Source organism: Macaca mulatta, chromosome 2 (assembly GCF_049350105.2).
Source record: "Macaca mulatta isolate MMU2019108-1 chromosome 2, T2T-MMU8v2.0, whole genome shotgun sequence".
NCBI classification, from domain to species: domain Eukaryota; kingdom Metazoa; phylum Chordata; class Mammalia; order Primates; family Cercopithecidae; genus Macaca; species Macaca mulatta.
Genome location: NC_133407.1, coordinates 164,783,315 through 164,806,173, shown reverse-complemented (window position 1 = coordinate 164,806,173; position 22,859 = coordinate 164,783,315). Strand labels below are relative to the sequence as shown.

Here is a 22,859-nt window from a genome sequence, read left to right as displayed (position 1 = left end):
AATATATTCGATAAAGGACCTGTATCTAGAATATGTAAAAACCTCTCAAAACTCAACAGTAAAAAAAAAAAAATTCTAGAAAATGGGCAAAAGACACAAGCAGGTATTTGTTGAAGAGGACGTAGAGATGACAAACAAGCACATGAAAAGATGTGCTTAGCCATCAAGAAAGTGTGAATTTAAACCATTATCACAAATTTCACATGTTCTCACTCATAGGAGTCAAAATGAGTGAAAAATTAAAACAATTGTTCTCATAAAGATAGAAAGTAGAATGATGATGATCAGAGGCTGGGAAGGATGGCAGGTAGTGGGGGGAAGTAGGAATGGTTTAGATGCAAAAATATAGTTAGAATGAATAAGATCTAGTATTTGATAACATAACAGGTTGTCTGTAGTCAACAATAACTTACTGTTATCTTTTTAAATAACTAAAAGAGTAGAACTGGAATGTTCTTAACACAAAGAAATAATAAATGCTTGAGGTGATGGAGATACCCTAATTACCCTGACTTGATTACCACACATTGTGTGCCTGTATCAAAATATCACATGTACCCCATAAACATATATAACTATTATGTACCAATAATAATTTAACAAAATTTTTTAAAACCACCATAAGATATGATATCACTACATACCTATCAAAATGGTGGCTACATGTAAAATTTTGATAATATCAAACGCTGTCAAGGATTCAGGGAAACAGGGTCACTCAGATGGCTGAAAGAAATGTAAAATTATATGGCCACCCGAGAAAAGAGTATGTCATTTTATTTCAAAACTAAACATGTACTTACCACATGCAACCCAGAAACTGCACTCCTGGACATTTATCCCAGAAAATGAAAACTTAACATTCACACACAAACCTATGCACACGTTTATAGCAGATTTATTCCTAATAGCCAAAAACTAGAAACAACACAAATATCCTTCATATCCTCCAATGGGTAAAATAAACTGTGCTACCTCTTCTGTACCATGGGAAACTACGCAGCAATAAAATGGAATGGATTATTGATACATGCTACAACTTGAATGGATCTCAAAGAAATTATTCTGAGCAAAAAATTTTATAACAGCAAAAGCCAATCCTCATACTGTATTCTACTTATACAGCATTCTCAAAATGACAAAATTACAGACATGAAGAACAGACAGTGATTGGTACAAATTAGGGACTTGGGAAGAAGGGTGGTGGCTATGACTATGAAAGGGTAGCATAAGGAATCCTGTATCCTGACTGTGGTGTTGGTCACATGAAATGTACATGACATTACTGAAAGCTGAAACCCTAGGAACAGAAACCAGACCAGTGATTGCTAAAGAGCGGTTGGGGAGAGTGGTTTAATTACAAAGGTAAGGAGGGGATTTTTGAGGGTGATGGAAATATTCTGTATCTTGATTGTAGTCATTGTTACATTCATCATACATCATACACACATCACCTTAAAATGGTGAATTTTACTGTATGCAAAATATGCCTCAATAAAGAACAAAAAAATCTGTTTGTAAATAAATGAATGTAAATACTAAAAAATGTTAAGAGTGGCATTCTATAAGTGGGAGTATTACTTGTTGATTTTTAAATCTTTTTTCAGTATTCTGTATTACTTTTTAAATAAAAACTAATGAAAGTTTTTTTAAAAATCTACACATTTGATAAACCTATATATAACTAAATATGCACATACACACGAGTGCATGTATAAGTGATGAAATCTGAGTATGGTTGATAGATTATATCCATGTCAACTTGTGATACTGTTCAATAATTATGCAAGATGTTACCACTGGGAGAAAGAGGTAAAAGGTATATGAGATCTCTATTATTTCTTTTTTTTTTTTTTTTTTTTTTTTGAGACGGAGTCTCGCTCTGTCGCCCAGGCTGGAGTGCAGTGGCCGGATCTCAGCTCACTGCAAGCTCCGCCTCCTGGGTTCAGGCCATTCTCCTGCCTCAGCCTCCTGAGTAGCTGGGACTACAGGCGCCCGCCACCTCGCCCGGCTAGTTTTTTGTATTTTTTAGTAGAGACGGGGTTTCACCGTGTTAGCCAGGATGGTCTCGATCTTCTGACCTAGTGATCCACCCGTCTCGGCCTTCCAAAGTACTGGGATTACAGGCTTGAGCCACCGCGCCCGGCCAAGATCTCTATTATTTCTTACAACTGCATGTAAAAGTATAATTATCTCAAAATAAAAAGTTAAAACAAAGGAATGATCCAGTACACATCAAGAGCTACAATCATGCTCATAACTCGACTTAGCAATTTCATTTCAGAAGTCAGCATTTATCTACTCAACACCCACAGGAGGCACTGTGGTAGGTGACGGAGATTCAGTGGTGAAAAAGGCAAGCATAGAGACTGTCTTCATGAACTTTCATTCTAGGAAATGGGAAAACAGTTCAATGTATGAAAAGGGTCATTAATCTTCAGTCATATGGGTAAGAATTGGAATCAAACTAAATTTTTAATAATAAGAGAAAGGTTATGTCATTTTTGGAATACCATATGCCTATTAAAATGATTATAAATATTATTTAACAGGATGGAGAAAAGCTTGTAACATTAAAGAGAATACTAAGTTTTAAAATGACATACTCATTAGTATTGATAATTAATGACAACTTATTTTATATGAATAAAATTTTATTGAATTTTAGATAATTAGAAAGAATAAAGAAATGCAAGATAAATGCTTTCTAAACAGCATCCGATAGCATCATCTTTTCAGTGTCATGGTATTTTCACTTTTCTTTATAAAAAGTATAGACATTCATTTATTTAAATTTTTACAAAGTAAGAACCATCAAATGGAAAAAAATAAGTAATGCTAAAGTAAATTCAGCTTTTTATCAATACTGAAATGGTTGGCAATGGTTAGGTTCTGAGTGTAGCCTTTTGGAAAAACAGTGTTTGCAGCAGCTGTTGGTGTCCATTCATTCAAATAACTAAAAAAAAAAAGTTAGGAAGGAAGCCACTCCCTGTGAAGACTATGCTTGCAGGAGAAGAGGGCAAAAAGCATGGTGGTAAGAGGGAGTGAGAGAACACATCCCAGAAAGAAAAGACACTCTTACTGAGACATGGGATGAGTATCATAAATAATCTAGGAAACAAATCTGGGAAGAAATTTGTGAGTTGCTTAAAGTGTGGTTAACGCAAGACAGTCAAATGACCAGATCTACATAGCACAAAATAAAGTGGGGGAGTTTGTAAATTAATCTGGTGAACCGCAAGGCCAGCCAAGCCAGGTAGTAACCACAAAAGGAATCCCTTTACAATGGTGTAAAATGCGTCTGGGCAACACTGCAACCCTGAGCTGACACAAATGTAGGGTAGACACTTCCAGCAGCACACCAGAAGATACACCTTTTGTCTCAGTCTTACCTCTTTTGCAAAAAGAATTATTTTGAAAAACAGAAAAACAACTTCTGCCCTCCCTGACAAGTAAGTTAAACTCTACTTGTCAAATAAAGAGAAAGTTATCTACCTCAGTACAAAAGGCATCAGGTGCTGTCCTCATTAATATTAACCTACTGTAATAGCAAGGGAGATCTGAACAACCTTGCTCTGAGAGGCTGCCCAGTAAGCCTACAACCTCTTAGCCCTACCTTCCCGCCCACACAACCCAGCTCGTTCATGATATGATGGACCTCTATGAGCTCACTAAATACAACCATTGAACAAGGTATTATACAACAGTCTTTTCTTTCTTAGCCCAATGCCTCTCATGTATTTTAAAAAAAAAATCTTCTATAAAAAAATATTTTTCCAGGAAAAAATAAACAGTAATTGCCATGGACCTGTAACAGATCCTAGAATAACACAGACAGGCAAGAATCTGTCAATATAGCAATATTCCAAATATGAAATTCATGGTTCAGGAAGACATAAATAAATAAATATGAAGGGGCTTCTCAAAGACGTTTCCTTTGTTTTCCCCCATTTCTTACTGAATTTTGCTCATGTAAAAAGTTTTGATTATATGATAGAAGAGTCAGCCCTGTTGGGACCAATATTAAACATTTATACCATTAAGCCCTCTACGTAACGAGGGAATTGGGAGAGACAGAACGTATCACAGGGTTGCTCATTATTTTCTTAAAGACACATACCTTTTAAAATAATTTCAGTATTTAAACTCCATCTGGCACTTTAGTCTCTTAAAAATTATTAAGTTAGGCATGAAGAACAAACCCATCTGGGCGGCAGTTTGGATTTTAAGTGCTATTTTGCTCTTGTATCTTTTTCCTTGGCTTGGCACATCTTTGAGATCCAGCAGAATCCCAGGACATCTTTGGTGGGGAAGTAAGTCTTCAGGATAGAGCATTCCAGTCCATTTTACACATCTTAGTGGCTAAGTAACAGCACTGCCTCCTTCTTTGTGCATTTTACTCATTATAAGGAAGTGTTTCTTTCCCAGCACTCCCCCACCCCACCCTCCCCCTTGTATGAGGGCACTCCATTTATTCATTTCTGAACACAACACTTCCTCATGTCCTATACCAAGGACCCGGCCCGACTCTGGGCTGGTACCATGACAGGTACTGCACCAATTCGCTCCAGCGTTGCATGGCTGATGGTGTAGGAATGACTGTGTGGAGGCCGAGGCTTCCTACTGACTGAGCCGTTGCTCCTGGACATCACCTGTGGTGATGACCCTCTGTTGGCTGTCACTACCAGAGTCTTATGTTGACCCGGGACCAGATGGCTCCCATTAGCATAAATGGACGGTATGCTGGCATTGCCTGAGCGGAGGGAGAAAGACTGGCCCAAGTCACTGAAGTGGTTGACTGACTCTGTGTTTCTATGAACTTTTGGATTGTTGCTCCAGTATCGACTGTTGTAGGTATTGGAAGAGGTTAGTGTGTTGTTGTCTGAGGAGGAAATCTCAGTGTGAAATGCTTTGGCAGAAGAACACTTGGGTGGAAGATCATCCTCTCTGAAAGGAACAAAATAAAGTTGTCATTAGGATTTACTTCAAGTTAATCCTATCCTCCTACCCTGGAATCTTTCTTTTCATGTTAAGGCTTATACATCCAAAAAACAAATCCAGGACGTCTCTCGTGAAAGCAGGCATGGCAACCCTGGATGGCCTCAGCTTTGGCATCCATTCCCTTTGAGACAATGGTCAAGAAAATCTCTCCTCAGCTTCTCAGTCTCCAACAGCAGAAAAGGAAATCTCAGATCTCTCAGAGAATGTCTCTTCCAGTACAACTTTTAAATATATATGTAAACAAAATTCACATAAATATGTTTATATATCATATAGTAAATATATAAAAAATCTTGATTTATATATATTTATAGTAAATATATAGTATCTTGCTTTATATTTATAGTAAATATTCATATATATAGTAAATATATATTTATTCACTCATAAATATTTACTATAAGTAGGAAATTGGTCCATGAAGAAATCTACTAAACTAGGTGTCATAAAATAGCTGGGAAATCAAACTATAGGTATGCAGAACTTCAAGAAATAATCAGAGTTGGCCTGACTGTATTGCTCTATGGAGACTGAGAAATAACTGTGGGGTGCTGATGAGAGGTTCTCCTCAGTAATCTTATCCTGGGGAAGACTCTATCCCTGCATATGGCCCAACACTTAAGAATTACAACAGGCTAAAAGAAGTCATTTAATTTAAGATGTTAACCAATTCATTTAACATTTATTGAGTACACTTTACAATATGTTTCATGTAAAAAAGACACAAATCCTACCTAAGAAACCTCTAGTCATGGAGGGTAGTAATCAATGAAGAAAGTTCACAAGTCTGAAAGGTTGGGCAAGGCGCTAAAGACAACTTATGTGAGGAGGTGATGGCTGGTCTAATCCAGAATCAGATTAAGGAATTTAGTAAAGAGATAGATCAAATGAGAAGCATAGTCCAGGAAGAGAGTAGAGGCTTGAGTAAAACCTCTGAGTAATGGGAAAATGCAGGACAGACTAGAAGGCAAAGTATGCTGAGAGTGGTGAGAGCGAAGATACGCAGGCAAGAATCAGATCCTGTAAGGCTATGGTATGTCTCACTATGGAGACTGGAGTCATTACAGCATTTTCAATACAGATATGCCATGATGAAATCTGAGACTGAGCCTGGACCCTCAAATCTCCCCAGTATGACTAGGTCACTTTTCTTTAAAGATCATGTTGGCACTATTTTCTTAAAATGTTCCTATTCTTGTCTGAACTACCTTTCTGAGCCAAATTGCCTTTCTGAGCCATAGTGCTGTGGCCTGACTGTGTACAGGCACTGGTATGCTCTTATGGCATTCCTTCTTGCTTTATGTTCACATCTATTATAAATGTCAATAGTAAACACATGCTTTAGACACTACCTTTCCCGTTGTGGTAGCCACCTAACCCTGCCTATCCCGGAGATATGGAAGAGAAGGGGAATTCTTCATTTGTATCTTCCTAGTTGGGCACATGCTGGACCGTCCCCTCCTTCATGATCCAGTGAATAAAGCTGTGTGGTACCATGAAGAAAAGTGATATACAAGAAAATATCATGTGGCCACTTTAATAGTCTTGGCCATTAGAGCTTTACGATTAGCAGATATATCTTAACTGCCAAAAATGAATAGAAATACACAATGGCTATGCAGGACAAATTTGAAAAATCTGACACACAAACCTTATTTCATTAGGAATTTCTTCTTCTTCCTCCTCTTTATTTTTGCTTCTCCAATAAAAGAATGCCCCCAAAATTAGTGCAATGCAAAAAATGATAATAACTGCACCAGTGCCAACGGCTCCAGCTATGAGTCCAATGTTCCTGGGCTGGGCTGCAAAATATATTTAAGGTATATTTAAGAAAAAAAGAAAGAGAGAAATAGCATATACCCATGCAACTGTAATAAGCACATAAGCTTACTAGATAATCTGCTTAAAATGTATAAAACTGTCTAAAATCTTTCATCCATATAAAGTTAAACCTCAATTAACTTTCTATATTGTCAGTGGCTAGGACCAACACATAGTAGGCTCTGAACATATTTTGAATGAATAAACAATTAAATGACTTGCACATTTTAGGAGAACAATACCTACAGTAGGTAACAGACAGCACCAATCTAACTTGCCTAATCTACCCTACACGAATGCTGGAAACTAGGGGATATCCTTCTACCTCAACCCAGCCAGATCACTCCCTTTCGCAACTGGAATTCAAATATCCCAGAATTCTCAACTAAAGAGAAGTTTTCTACACTGCCATTTACAACCTAGACACTCAAAAATTATGCAGATATAAAAAATTAGGAAAAAACACGAGAAGGTCTTGCTATACTCGTAAGATTATTACCATTTTCATAATATATATAGCATTATACAATAAGAACTTGTTCAATTTTATTGATCCTGAGGAGAAAGATATTTTGTCATAAAGATTATCATATTGCTGAGGCTGGAAAGTATACTAAAACATTTATAAACTATTTTCAATAATAATTAAAACCAAAACAATTTCTATTTAATCTTCAGATAACCTTAAGACAATTCAGCAGAACTCTTCATTTTCTGGTATAACAAAGATCTTAGAGTTTCAGATCCAGGGTTGACATCAGAATTCCATATGCTTACGTGAAATAACCTGGAGATCCAGAAGACAGGTGCTGGTTCCAATAGCGTTAGAAGCCACACACTGGTACAAACCTGAAGTCAGGGTACTGATGTTCCGGATGGTGACTGTTCCCTGGACCTGGTCTGTCACAAAAATAATAATCAAGTGAGGATTTGGCAGGACTAATAGCAAAACCAAAGAAATCAGGAGAAGACTACAAAAACAGATGAACACTGGAGAGCTATCAATAAATTTTTGGGGGGGGGTAGAGTGAGAAATTGGTTCATGAATGTTAAAGACTAAAATTACTGTATCACTTTAAAGACCTGGAACTTTGGAGGGCTGTCCTAAATAAGAACAATCTTAAAACTCAATCTGCAGGTTAGCATGTAAAGTCCTAAATGTTAGTAGATTTCTCTGAGGAAATGGTGGCTAATACTTATCCTAGAGAATTTAAGGTAACACCAAATTCTAGTTCTCAGGAACTGCAGTAACATAAAGATCATGTTAAACTTATAATAACTTTAACTTCATACCTGATGAAGAAAATATCAAATCTGTGCTCTAAGATATAGACTGTTACTCCCTAACAACAATTACAGTTGTTTGTGTTAAGTCAGATCCTCCAAGAAGTAGGCACCAAGACAAGCATGAGGTTTCCTGGAGGAAATACCAGTAAAAGAAATGTGAGAGGAAGCTGCAGGAGGCAGGGAGAGCCTCAGACTTCGGTGCAGGTCTCACCACTCACTGTCAAGGGGAGAGGGAAGCAAGGAAGATCGGGTAGGAAGAGTCTCAGGCTGCAACACAGTTTTATGGAAGTGTCCAGTAGGCAGATGGGGAGTCCTTGAGCCAAAGTCACATGTTAAAGGAGTCCCATGCTTTGCAGAAATAGGCCTGCATTAGGCCCTAACCCTAACCCTAACTCCTCATCACTGGCTGGGAGCAGCCCAGAGGAAGCTTGGTCTTGGTGCCAAGCAGTGGTGGATCTAGAGGAGAAGCAGCAGGGCTTTCAGTCAATTATGTTCCCCATATCAGGAGTCTGAACAATAACTTTTCAAGGCCACTGCACTGGTATTGCCAAGAAATGTTTCACTAGTCCACATTTTAGTAATTCATCATTAGCATATTTTGATTATTTATTCCTATAAAATACAAATGACTTACAGGAATAACTTTAAAAAGTTAATAGTTATTAATATGTGCCAGGCATTGCGTAAGCTTTTATATGTATTATTTCAATCTTTACAATTACCCTGAGGTATTTTTATTATTAATCTCATTGAACAGTCAAGGAGACTGAAGCTTTAGATGTGTAATAAGATTACACAGCTGGTTGTTAAGAAATTCAATTGGATGAAGGGGCTGTTTCACCTCTAAGCTCTAGGCTTCACTGCCTTCCTTATGCAGGAAAGAGAATACATTCAGTCATCTCAACCATTCAAAATAGTTGCAAATTTAGAAGTAAATGGAAAAGCTTCCTAATAGGACAAGTAAAAAAATACTCTGACACAAAGTCCAAGTATGCCTGGGGCTACACCTGGAGCTATCCCCACCCTGGGTTACTTATTTTTAGATGGAACTAAGATTTAGTTAACTGGTTTCTGCTGGCAACCATCATCTCTATCTAGATCAAAGGCAGAAGCAGACAGGAGGGTTCAGCAAAAGCAGACCTGAGTAAAGTGTGCATGCATTTATTAATTCATTCATTTAATAAATAAATATTTATTGAGCATCTTCCTTTGTGTTTGGTTTTCTGAGGATGGTGATAAAATAATGAACAAGACAGGCCCAGTCCCTTACCCTAATGAGACAAGTATACACACAATTACAATATATGGGGTAGTGCCAGCCAGAGATAGAGAACAGAGAGTGATAGGGGAGCATACAGGAGGGGCATCTAATGAGGGATTGAGAAATCAAATAGACTACAGGGGAGGAGAAAATAATTGCTGTCTCAAAAATTACCAGGCACACAGAAAGGTGCTAAATAAAGGTGATCAATAAATAAAAGGGCTGCCTACTCTTTAGTGTCTGTTGTGTACCACATACACTGTCCTAAGAAACATTGAATATGCCTCATTTAATCTTCGTAACAAGCTTATGTTCTATATTCCCTACTTTTCAAAGACAGCTCAGAGAAGCTATGTAATTTGTCCAAGATCACAGAGTATACAAGTAGCAGCAATCTATAAAATGAGGTTTGTCCAAGTTCAAAGCTTGTACTCACCATATATACACTTGGCATTCTAGTAAGGCATTTAAAATCACATTATTCTATAGGATGCATCTATAGAATATCTCCTGACCAATACATGTTCCAAAGCTGTTAGTATTATAAACTAAGCAACGTGCCTATCTCCCTCTTCAACACATGTACTAATATCATCAATGCAAGAAAACCATAATCTCCAGGCAATCAACTACATAATTTGTGTTCCTGGGGTTTTTGCTGTTGTTGTTGTTGTTGTTGTTGTTGTTGTTGTTGTTATTGTTGTTAGTGGTGGTGGGTTTTCTCCTAAGCTCTGGAATTCTAAAAATTTGAATAGAAAACTGGTAATTTTGTTGACATTTCCAGAGACAATTTGGGAAACTGTAAACAGCTCCTCTACGCAGCATTCTGGCATGCAGAAAGAGGTAAACTCTAAATATTCTTGCTTTAAAAAGTTATTTTTAAAACGTGAAGCCATTGTCTTCCTTTTGTCTCTATAGATGCCAACACCATGAGCATGTTACTGTAAGAAAATATTACTAAATGAGGTTGATATACCACGGTAGATTTAACTTGGAATATAATCAGAGAAGGAGACAGGTATATTGATAACAGAAGATTAACCAAAACAAAACAGCCTGTTTATGCAGACAAGGCAAAATAGAGAAGGGAGCAACTCCAGCAAACAGCAGACTGTTTGCAGCCACAAAGCACACAGCCCTTCCCGAAACTAGCAGGCTAATTCCTCAATCTGTCATTTCACTTGGTCTGCTTGGGCAGGGAAGTAGTTTTCTGAAATAAAGTCAGAGAAAAAATATTCTTTTGAGCTTCTTTTAAAGAATAGGGAAAGTTCAATGGCATGAAACTACATAGTTTGGGGAACTCAAAGGACATCACACTCCACTGTTTTAGTTCATAGCAACTATGTACCTGGTTCACCAGCTATATATCTGGCATAGAAGGCCCTTCTGAATTAGAAAAAAACAAATGTTAGTGTACATTTCCAGTTCCATCCTTTCTCCTTAGCTCCAGAATGCTGCCTCTGGCTGCCTAGTAGCTGATGTATCTGCTAAGAGCACATTCCAGTTGGACAGCCTAAGTTTGAATCTATTCTACCTACTACTAGTCATACGGTCTTGAGTGTGTTCCCTGTTCTTCATCAACATTTTAGTTTCCTCATCTGTAATTTGTAGCTACCAAAGTACCTACAACCGCAGATTATTGTGAGGACTAAATGAAAGGTTAGTATGGTACATGGTAATGTTTCCATGTGGGAATTCCTTCCTGGCACTTCTAGGGGAACTGATATATTTTTCTGAATCATAAAATATTCAATCAAGAAATATGAAAAATGTCCAGTGTCTCCCAATGGATATTAATTCCCAATAGATACTGATCTTCAGGATTTGAAGAGTGATAGATAAGAATTCTTAAATCATAAGTTATATATTTTTCATGATTTATATATTTTAAATAATGAGTGACTATAATAAACTGAAAATTTCTTATATAAAAGTTTCAGAAGTATTCTATAGGCTATGTAACAATGGATGCATACTTTATTGCTATTTGAATGAATATGTTACATCAAAATTACATATTTCAATAATATGTAAAAATGATCCTAACCTGAAAAAGATATTTAATTTTTAAAAATTGTAAATAAAGGGAAAATTAATACAAAATAAATGTCAAATAAAAATCTGTGGAAAAACTTAAAGATAACATCACAAATACTTAATATCAAACTCTATTACTCTTAAAGATAAATTTAAAATATAACATTGGACACAGAAAATTTTATTTCATTTTGTGTTGATGCTGGCTGAATTAAGGCAGAGATGGAGAAGGGACAGGGAAAGAACCTGTTCCCATTAATAGAATTTCCAAGAACACCATCCAGATGGATGTTAGGATACATCCCGCTTCACAGTAGCTCAGTTCCTTCAGACAATGATAAAAATATTTTGTCTGTTTGCCCTGATTTTGTTTTGGCATTGAAACAGATATTGTTTTTGCCAAATCAGACTTTAAATTCATTTCTGATCTCATGTTAGTATCCTGCAGAGCAACATTCTCATCCTCTTCTATTTGTGTTTCTGCCATTCAAGTATTCACAAAGAGCTGAAGCCTATAGCAAATATTCAAACTTGTGAAACTACCAAAGAACATTACTCAGCATTATTTGAATAATGTAGTATGTATAAATACATTAGTATTTCTTTGCAAAAATGATTCACCATTAGCAACATACAAGAAGGCCATGACCACACACTTATCACATGGCAAAAGCTACAAGCAAGACCAACTAATTGCATTTTGACTGCTTCTCTCCTACCCACTTCTGTTTACTCTGCTTTTACTTTTAACTGGACATCAACAGATTCTTCTGAATCAGTATATCTCTATGTTGACTGTTGCTCTTTAATTCTCAAAGAATGGCACATGGTGCTCAAGAAATGTTATCATTATCATTATTTCAATCCCCATCTAGAGGTCCCAGGAGACCACTCAACTCACTACTTTCCTCAAGCAAACTTCTACAAATTCCTCTTCTGAGTTAAGATGGTTACTGTTGATTCAGCAGTCCACAACAGGAATCTGGGTTAACTCTGACTCTTCTCAGTTCAAACATCTAATCAAGCTCCATATATTGTAATTTTTTCCTCAATCTCTCTTGAATCTTACCCTTCCCCGCTGTGCCTTCTCCATCCCTGTCACTAGAGACTTAGTTCAGGTCCTCTTCATTTCTTGATGGGGCTATTATCAAAGCCTTCCATTTATAACTGGCTGCCAATCTTTCAGTCTGATTACTGACACAGTTTCTAAAAGGCATATCTGGTGATCTTCTCTTGTTTATAAATGTCAGTGCATCTCTACAGTTAAAGATAACATCCAAACTCCTTGCATATTACATAAAGCCTTTCACAATCTGGACTTTACCTCTCTGGTCAAATCCCCATGTCGCTTTATGTCAGCTTCACAGATATTCTCACTTGAAAACGTCAAACTTTTACACTTGCAAGATTTTGTAAGCATGGTTCCCTGTATTTATAATACCCACTTTTAACCAGTAAAACTTCTATCCATCATTTAAGACCCCTTTCCTGCTTGGGAATCTTTTTCCCTATAAAATTCTTCCTGGACTCCTCAGGGACAAGTAATATTTCTATCATTTAAATTTTATAGCACTGCATACATTTTTATAGCACTAACATGTAGTGCTATGATTTTCTCTTTATATCCGTCTCCTCCATTAGGCAGTGAGCTCCAGGATGGAGATATGTTTCCTTGTATTTCTCTACCTTCCCCAACACTCAACTCTGAAGCAGTTGCACAGAATAAGGTGTGTGTTTATGTGTGTATGCATACACACACATATATTTAAAAATGAATGAATATATACACAAATTAATATAGTGATAATTGTTGGCATTTAATCTTTTTAAAAAGAGGAAGTACTGAACATTATATAGGATTTGCTTCTTTATGTCAGAGGGCAAAAAAAAAAAAAACTCAACTTCAGTTAGAATAACATCTTGATGAAGCAGAAAAAAGCACTCATTTATTCAGCACTTTTAGTGGGCAAAAATGTTTCTGCTCCCCATGAAAAAAATTATGGAACCACTCTTACTGGGAAGGGAAACAGCAGTGTCAGTCCAAGAAACAGAATCAGTGTGTGTGGTGGCTCATACCTATAATCCCAGCACTTTGGGAGGCCGAGGCATTTGAGACCAGCTTGGTCAACATAGCAAGGCCCCATCAGAACACTAAGGCACGAAGATAACTGAGCCCAGGAGTTTGAGGTTACAGTAAGCTGTCATCATGCCACTGCACTCCAGCCTGGGTGGGTAACAGAGCAAGACTTTGTCTCTAAAAAATGAGAGAAGAGAGACAGAGAGAGAGAGAGCAAAGAGGAGAGAGATGAGAGAGAGAGAGAGAGAGAGAAAGAGAATATCAAGATTCCTGAGTGTTACAACCACGCCAAGAGAATTTTAGTACTTCCTATCACTTTTGGGCAAACCTGCTCTCTTCTAGGAGCCTCAGTCTTCTCCCTCATGAGAGTGGGACCATGGTGATATTTAAGATACTCTCCTGCTACAGCTATGATTTCTAAAGATCTACACAGAGTTCTCAGGCAAGCAGGAGAGTTAATCATCTCTCTTCACTGTATTAAATTATGAAAGGATGAGGAAAACAGAGGATTTCTTACAAACCATGAAAGAAAAATGTACAATCTAGTTTGAGAAAATGCTAACCATTAATAATGAAACTAAATATACCATACTTTATATTTACCAAATAAAAGAATGGATAGAAAATGAATTGCCATTATTTACACATAATTTTTAAAAACACATTTTAAACTTCTCTATGCATCTTTAAAGTGTGAAGGATATTCTCCCCTTTAAGTCAGAAAGGAGGTGGCTTTTTTTCTAATTATCCCTCAGCTTTCCAAGTTTTCCTGACCATTGTGAGAAGTAACTGTGCTTATCTCCACCCTTGGTTGCCAAGAAGCTGCAGGACTTGGAGAGTGGGTGTCATTCCAGGAAGGAATTCCACTCCATGGCTTGATATGCAGCTCCTGTGAGCTAGCTCCAGCCCTGGATTTTCAATTGCTGCAGGACAAACCCCGTGTTGCCTCACATCTCCAATCATCTCACTCACCAGCACAGGGCCCAGCCGCCCAACCACCCTCACTGTACAGACAATCATCCCTTTCCTGTTTTGCTCATCCCTTCATCTTCCTGAAACCTCTAGAGCTGTTGGCAGAAACAAATAGAAAACATAACCTACAGCTTTAGAGAAACTATAGAAGAACGATCCAGGTGAAGAGTTTACATGAGGAAAACAGGAAAGGAATGTCACCATGAAGAAAAGTTAACTACACAACAAACAGAAGGATTAGCATACAAAGAGCATAAAGTTATGTGAAGTTCACTATAAAATTAGTATGCTTAAAATTATTAAACATATACAGAATAGTCACAATAATACAAGAGGATGATGCCATGAAGAGACAAAAGCAACACAGAAACAGAAATAGCCAGGTGCTGCGGCTCAAACCTGTAATACCAGCTACTCGGGAGGCTGAGGTCGGAGGATTGTTTAAGGGCCAGGAGTTTGAAGCTGCAGTGAGCAGTGATTGTGCCACTGCACTGCACCCTGGATGACAGAACGGGACTCTATCTCTTAAAAAAAGGAAAGAAAAGAAGAAAATAAATTTAAAACTCAGAGGACAGGCTGAACAGCCATCAGAGCAGGAGCGAGAACTGGTGATCCGGAAAAATAAAAAACAAAAACAAAAAATAACCAGAATGCCACACAGAAAGGTAAAGAAATTTACAGATAAGCAAAGGATTAAAAAACATGGTTTACAGAATTAAAAGACTAAACCAAGAGCTAATAGGAAGCAATAAACAAGAGAAAAGGCTATATTCAAAAATATAAGGACAGAGATTTTTCAATAAGTGACAAAAAAACTCTCAATTTAAGAAGCACCACAAGCCCACAGCAGGATTAATAAAAATTAACACATACCTAAAATATATTCTAGGATCTACACAACACCAAGTACAAAAAAAATGCAAAAAGCAAAGGTAGAAAAATGCAAATGCCTACAGACTACCAGGGGATTTCTCAACAGAAACAAGAAAGGTGGGAAGCAAATGAAACATTTTCAAATTCTCAAGAAACAATAACTGATAATCTAGCATTCTATACTCACTAAACTGCATTAAAGAGTATAGGGGAAAAAAGATATTTTCAGAAAAACAAACCTGAGAACAACTTAACACTCATAGATCATCCATGTAATACCTACTGAAGGGTGTGTGTACTTAAGAAAATGGAACACAGAAAAAATGACTGTGATGAAAGAAGCAATGTTGAGCCAAAAAACTGGCAAACTTTTGGGTAAATCTATATAAAACTGAAATGTATGTAAACAATGACAAAAATGGGGATGATTAATAAGGAGACAAGTTAAAAACAAGATGGAACAAATATACTAAAGCCAAGAAAATAACTAAAATGCAGACAATAAAAATACAGAAATTAAGCATATGAGAGAGAAGCTGAGAGTCATGGTGGACAGAATGAAAAGGTCCAAAAACTGGCTAATAGGAGAGAAGAGAGAGAACTGATGAGATGAAATATTCACACAGATTAGGGAAAATGGAAGAAAGACAGCTTTCTATGGTCCTATTATTTGGATAGAGATTAGAGATTTTTTTTTACTTCTAGACTACATTAAATCAAGTATGTATTTAAGAACTTTAAGAATAAGCACTAAGAGAAATACACTTATAACTTCAAAAGTAGAGGAGAAAAAATATTATAAAGAATATTCAAATAATCAGTAGAAGGTATGGGAAGAGGGGACAAAGAAAAAAGCAAAAAGCTTAATAAATGGAAAACCTCAAATAAAATATTAGACATTGAACCATACCCATAATCATTAATATAAATGAATTCAGAGGACAGACACTCTCAGATTACAAACTGAAAACCAAACTAATCCAGATATATGTTGTTTATAAGCACTATACCTAAAACATAAAGCACAGACAACTGAACGCCAATGAACCATATAATAGAAACATACCAACAAGAATTAACCAAAGAAAGCCACTGTATCTTTTAAGTTTAGTAATTAAAAAAACACAAAAAGCTTATTAAACATAGAGAAACAATGAAATACAACAAGCTTGTAAGCATCTAATGACACAGGCTCAAGATGGGTAAAGAAAATTGGCATAATTGTAAGAACAAATTGACAAATCCACAATCTTACAATGTGATTTTTAAATACATATTTCTCATAGTAACATAGCTGAAGCATGTAAAATATTGCTAAAGATACAGAACATTGAATAATACAACTATAACGCTTCCTATGCAATGCATGTACAAATACCCTAACACCTGCAACATAATGGCTCTTAAAGTCTCCACCTTGGTGGCTGCACTCCAAACACACTGGCCTCTTTGATAATTCACCAAGTACATGGACACATGCCTGCCTCAAAGCCTTCATATGTCCATTCCCTCTGCCTGGAATGCTCTCCAGTCCCCATATGCACAGGGCTCATTCCTTCATTATCTTTAAATATTTGCTAGAATATAATGAGGCTTACCCTAAGCACCTTACTCAAAACTGCTGCTCCTCATACCCTAACTAATCTATTTTACCCTGATCTAATTTTTCCCCACAGAACTTTTCACCTTGTAACAAATTCTACAATTTACTGATTATATTCCATCTCCACCCATTAGAATGTAAGCTCTACAAAGGAAAGAATATCCTGTTCAGCAACGTATCTTCAGCATCTAGAACAGTTTCTGGCACCTGATAGGTGCTTAACAAACATCTGAGGGAGGGAGGGAGGGAAGGAGGGAGGGAGGGAAGGAGGAAAGAAATTTATGCAAGTTACAAGAGGGGTTAGATAAAATCGAAATCGCAGTTTAGCAAGATAGATTTTTAAAATAGAGGAAAGGTACATATAAACAGTATTAGGAATGAAAAGGGGACTAAATACAGAGTTTAAAACTTCATAACAATGATGATGGTAATTTAAATATTAATATTTAGTAGGGGCTTACATATGCCAGCTGCTGTTCTGCACATCTTACATGCTTATTCAATCTTTATCCAACCATAAGTTAGTCATGATGATTGTCTCCATTTTACATATAAGAAAACTAAGACACAGGGTCACATACCCAGTGATTCCTGGATTCAGGGTTCAAAACTATGTCCACTGTCTCCAGAACTTACACTCTTAAATACATTATTCTGTTTTTGTATAGAGAATTCTATGAACATCTTGATGGTGATATGTACAACTTGGACAAAAAAGACATTTTCCAGAAAAACAGGGTATAGAAAGCCTGTACCATTAGAGAAACTAAATCAGAAATCAAAAATCTACGAAAAAACATAAGAGCAAGGCAAACATTCATAGGCAAATTCTATAGAATCATTATGATGCCCAACTTATTCATACTATTTCAAAGAATAGAAAAAAGGAAAAGTTGCCAAACTCTTAAGATTATTTCGTATTATATGGTACTAAAATTGAACCAGGACAATAGAAGACAGAAAAAAAAACCCATAGGCCGTTCTTACTGGTGATCACTGATGCAAATATTTTATTAAAATATTAGCAAACCCAATGGAACAATTTATTTTTAAAAATCACAATCAAAGAGACTTTATTCCATAAATGCAAGGATGTTTTAACAATAGAAAATGTTAAATGTAATTTATTTATTGAAATTCGGTCCCAGATAATTCTTTGTTATGAGGGTTTTCCTTGTGCATTACACAATTGTTTTTCTTTTTTCCCCAGCTTTATTGAAGCACAATTGACTAACAAAAATTGTATATATTTATGGTATATATTTTGATATACATAAATACTGTGAAAAGATTACCACACCCAATCTAATATGTCAGTCACATCACATAACTACCTTTGTGTGTATGTGTGGTTGGGAACAATTAAGATCTACTCTCAGCAAATTTCTAGCATACAATATAGTAACGCTAAATATAGTCACCATGCTGTACATTAGATCTCCAGAATTTATTCATCCTGAATAACGGAAACTTTGTACCCTTTAGCCCACATCTCCCCATTTCCCCCACTCCCCAGCCCATGGAAACCACCATTTTATTCTCTGTTTCTACCAGTTCAACTATTTTAGACTCCTCATTGTCTTAGTCTGTTTAGGCTGCTATAACAAAACACCATAGACTGGGTACTTTATAAGCAACAGAAATTTATTTCTCATAGTTCTGGAAGGCTGGGAACTCCAAGATTAAGACCCCAGCAGATTCAGTGTCTGGTAAGAGCCCATTTCCTGGTTTCTAGATGATGATGTCTTCTTGCTGTGTCTTTCAGGACAGTTCTTTGGGTGGTCTGGGACCAACTCAGTTCCTCCCATTTTCTTGCTTGCTGTTCTCAAGCATAAGTATAGAACATGCTGGGAATAAAACATCCTGAGTTAAGAAGGAACTGACTGGAACACCTCAGGCTCTGTTCCAGACCCTCCTAGAAACAGGATGTCCTTCAACACTTTAGCGCAGTGACACTTGGGTATAAAACTCAGAGTGAGCTGCTTTCTGGGTTCTCTCAGCTGATGTGCAAGTGGACATGTGCAGACGAGACTCTATCTGTTCCAGGAAACTTTTCTGAGCCTTGGGGAACTGGCTTTCACTGAATGCTAGGCTTCTGTTGTCCTTTGCTGCCTATTAAATAATAAATCCACTTCATGAAACTTGTTTTGTGTATGAATGCTCTGTCTCACCAGACTCGGGCAAGTAACCAGTGCACGGTAAATTTGCTTTACAGTCCTTACTTGGTGAAAGGAACTAGCTAATGCACTGAGTCTCTCTTATAAGGTTGAAGACATCATGTCTTTTTACCACTAAGTACTTTAGTGAATACTTCCTAAGAACAAAGACACTTTTTATATAATCACAGTAAATGTATCAAAGTTGAGAAATTTAACTCTGATCTAAGAGTATTAGCTAATCTATAGTTTATACTCAGTTTCATCAATTATCTCAACAATGTCCTTTATAGCTATTTCTCTTCCTGTTCAGATTCTAAGCCAAGGTTCTTCATTACATCTACTCATCTTAACCCATTTATGCCCAGTGTTCCATTACTGGAATGCTAAGCATGTGGGAGTTATTTACATCCTACTGCTCAAGGTCATCGCCAATGTCTGAATGCAAAAAATCAAAAACTTGCAACCTCAGGCATAAATGGGTTAACTCCCTAGTCTTTTTCAATCTTGATAGTTTTGCCTTCACATTTGTTTGTTTGAGGTTTCCTCATGATGAGATTTAGGTTATGTGTTTTTGACAGTAATATCACAGAAATGATGTGTCCTTCTCAGTATATATATTAAGAGGTACGTGACATCAGTTTGTCATAATATTGGTGAAGTTTACTTTGATCACTTGGTTAAAGTGGTATCCAACAGGTCTCTCCCTTATAAAGTTACTTTTTTGTCATTAATAAATAATTTGGGGGACATACGTTGTAACTAAATAGCCTGCTTCCCATCAAATTTTTGCTCACTGTTTCACCTCAGTGATGATTTTCTAACTCCATTATTCCTTGTATATACATCAGTTGGCATCATACTGAGAAAAAAAAAAGGCTTGCTCTTTGACTCCATTTATTTATCAGTAGGGATTTGGTGATTCTTATTTTATTCTATGGGCTATATATTTATTTTAACGTCTGAATTGTCCCAGATTTGGCTAGAGGGAGTTCCTGCAAGCTAGTCTCTACATATAAGAGAAATTCTTATCTCAATGTATTATTCCCCTGTCACCAACCAGACTTCTGGGATTCACTCTCCTAGTGTCAAATATTCTTTTTTTCAGAGAATGCATCATGAGTTTATATTAATAATGTAAACATAATTAGTAAAGTAAATCTTCTGAAAAAAATCTGAATTATTTTGGGGTAATATTCTATTTTGAGATCAACTTTATTAATATGGATATCAAGAGATAAATTTAGAAGAAAAATATTACCATTTAATGTACATGATTATGATAGATACGGTAATCCAAAGTAAGTTTGATAATCAATCCAGAGTTTATAAAAGACAAAGTTTTCATCCTTGTCATTCAAGTTCACTTTTATACCTAAAGCTGCAAAAAGTATTCAAGTTGAAAAAAGGATACAATATCAAGAAATCTGACTGATAGACACTTATCCAGAAATAAAGAGGTTATGGAAGGCTATTTCTACAGCTATTTCTCAACTTACATACAAATAACCACTGTCAATTGTTCATTTAAAATTCCAAACTCTATCCAATATTCCACAGAGATATTACAAATAAAAACAGAAAACGCTGCCACAGAGGACCTTGAGGATGATACTGTTAACCCCTTTATTTTTGTTTTAAAAAAGCAACATGGGCCCAGAGAGGCGAACTGTTACAGAAACAGTGGAAAATCTAAAATTTGAATATAGTTTTCAGTATGTCAAGACAAGGGCTATTTTAATCATGTCATTTACAATGGTGAGATTGACAAATCAGTCCACAAAAAGCAGCTATTTAGCCAACAGTGTGGCTGAAACATTTAGCAATGAGCAACAGTATTGCAGCAATCATTCTTAAAGTAATAAAAGTTATTATGTTGAAAAGTTTTTTTAATGATGAATTTGAGGCTAGGTTAATTAAAAGACGATTGTAAGGTCCATCAATATTTGTTGGGATTACTAGCAGAAATTTATAGGGTCTTTAGAGGCTTGTGGCGCTGGCTCTTTAATGTGAATAATTTTACAACAACTTAGGACTTTCCTTTTCAACGACAGGCGTGGACCATCAATATGATTCAGACTTATGTGGCCTAATTAAGGTTGTTTGTGGCCTCTCCATTAACTGCCAACACTTTACGTGTAAATTTCAGATTTGTAAATCTACCCTGAGAATACAACAAGAAACATTTTCTGTATTAGAGATGATGTAATACTCGAAGCTGCTAAATTTTATTTTCTTGAACTAGAGTATTTTATAATGTAATTCTATATCTTCCCCTCATTTTATTTGACAAAAATCTCTTCAATTTTTTAAGGATGTCCTCTTTAAAACTAAATTTAAGGAGCTGGGTTTACATGTAGAAATCATCCATGACACTCAGGCTTCCTCCATTATTACCTGTTTGGTGTGACCAATTCCAGGATCTCCTGTGACCTGAGGCCTTTTCCTTTACTCTTTCCTATCTTCCTCCTCTAACCAGATTTGAGGCTGAAAACAGGAGAATCGACCCTCCTGACACTATGCTCAGGTTTCTCCCAGTAAAACAGGCAGCTCTACCTCAAGCAGGAAGTGTATTCTCATATATAAATTTCAAGGATTGTCTTACAGTTAACACAAAGAAGCTATTATTTAGGTGCTTTAAATCTTCATGTGAATGGGAAGAGTTCCCATATATAGTTACCACTGGATGAAATACATTTCATAAAGGCAATATAGAGAAGAGAGAGAAAATGTTTTATTCACTTTAAAGTTGAAAACACAAAATGATCCAGAAAGCTTTTTCAGCAGTTATAGGGTGTTATTTTTCAAAACCTATTAAAGTTAATTACTTTTTTAATATTAGAATTGTCCATGATAACTAATAAAATGGGTAAAGCAGCACTGTACATACCCTGAGTAGCTGTTGGAGGTAGTTTGAGGGTATTGTCTAACTTCTCCCAAAGGTAAGTTGGTCGAGGAATGCCTTCCTCTGAGCTACAGAGCAGGATGACATCGCTGCCAATATCCTGGGATCCTTGGATTTGGCAGTGTGGGGCAGAAGGGGGAACTATAACAGGAAGAGTAAGCAATAGAGTACACATTTTACTGTGAGCCAAGTGATGACGGAGGAGACATCAACATTCAGTACACTGGACCCTTAGATTACATTGTTTTGGGAACATATACCAGGAGACAGCCTCACACCTGAACCCAGAGGAGTCATGTACCAATTCACGAGGCTTAGGCACAGGAGCAGACCGGCAGCTTTGGTAAGCAGAGAGCAAATGTGCACAAAGGGGCTTCACCTTTTGATTATATTTTCAAGGTATCTTAAAATCTTCTTTTCACTCTGCTTCCTCTGAAGAATTCTTAAGATCCATTGTATCAACATGTTGCTTTTAAAAACATTGCTGAAAGAGGCCACTTTTAGAGATTTCAGGGAAAAGCAACCCTTATCCTGCCAACTATCCTCTGGCAAAGACCACTTTAACAAGGTCCTGCGTTACTTTACAGACAAAAACCGGACAGACCTACTTTATACCAAATTCTGCTTTATGGTGGGGAAAGTGAAACTAAGGTTCAAGTAAAAGCAGAGTTGATAATAATGTAGTGGACATTTCACAACCATTAAGACTGGACACAAAAAACATGGAACAAAAATTACCAAAAAGAACACTAAAGGAAGAAGGTGGTAAAAACCAAAACAAAACAAAACCATAAACTAAGCCCATGGCTTGAAGTTTCATGCAGGGGAATGCAGACGGTAGAGTTTAAATCCAATTTATGATTTAT

At 36.5% G+C, this 22,859-nt stretch overlaps 1 protein-coding gene across 2 annotated transcripts in view; it reads right to left on the bottom strand.

Moving 5' to 3' along the window:
• Positions 1-2,636: 2,636 nt before the first annotated feature.
• IGSF11 (immunoglobulin superfamily member 11) overlaps positions 2,637-22,859 on the bottom strand; it is a 128,130-nt gene continuing 107,907 nt past the window's right edge. Inside the window, 4 exon segments of one of the 2 annotated variants that reach the window (NM_001257906.1) lie at positions 2,637-4,947; positions 6,653-6,803; positions 7,600-7,722; positions 21,979-22,134. In NM_001257906.1, coding sequence (NP_001244835.1) covers positions 4,506-4,947; positions 6,653-6,803; positions 7,600-7,722; positions 21,979-22,134 — 872 coding nt within the window. In that variant the 3' untranslated portion in view covers positions 2,637-4,505. 2 annotated transcript variants of the gene reach the window in all.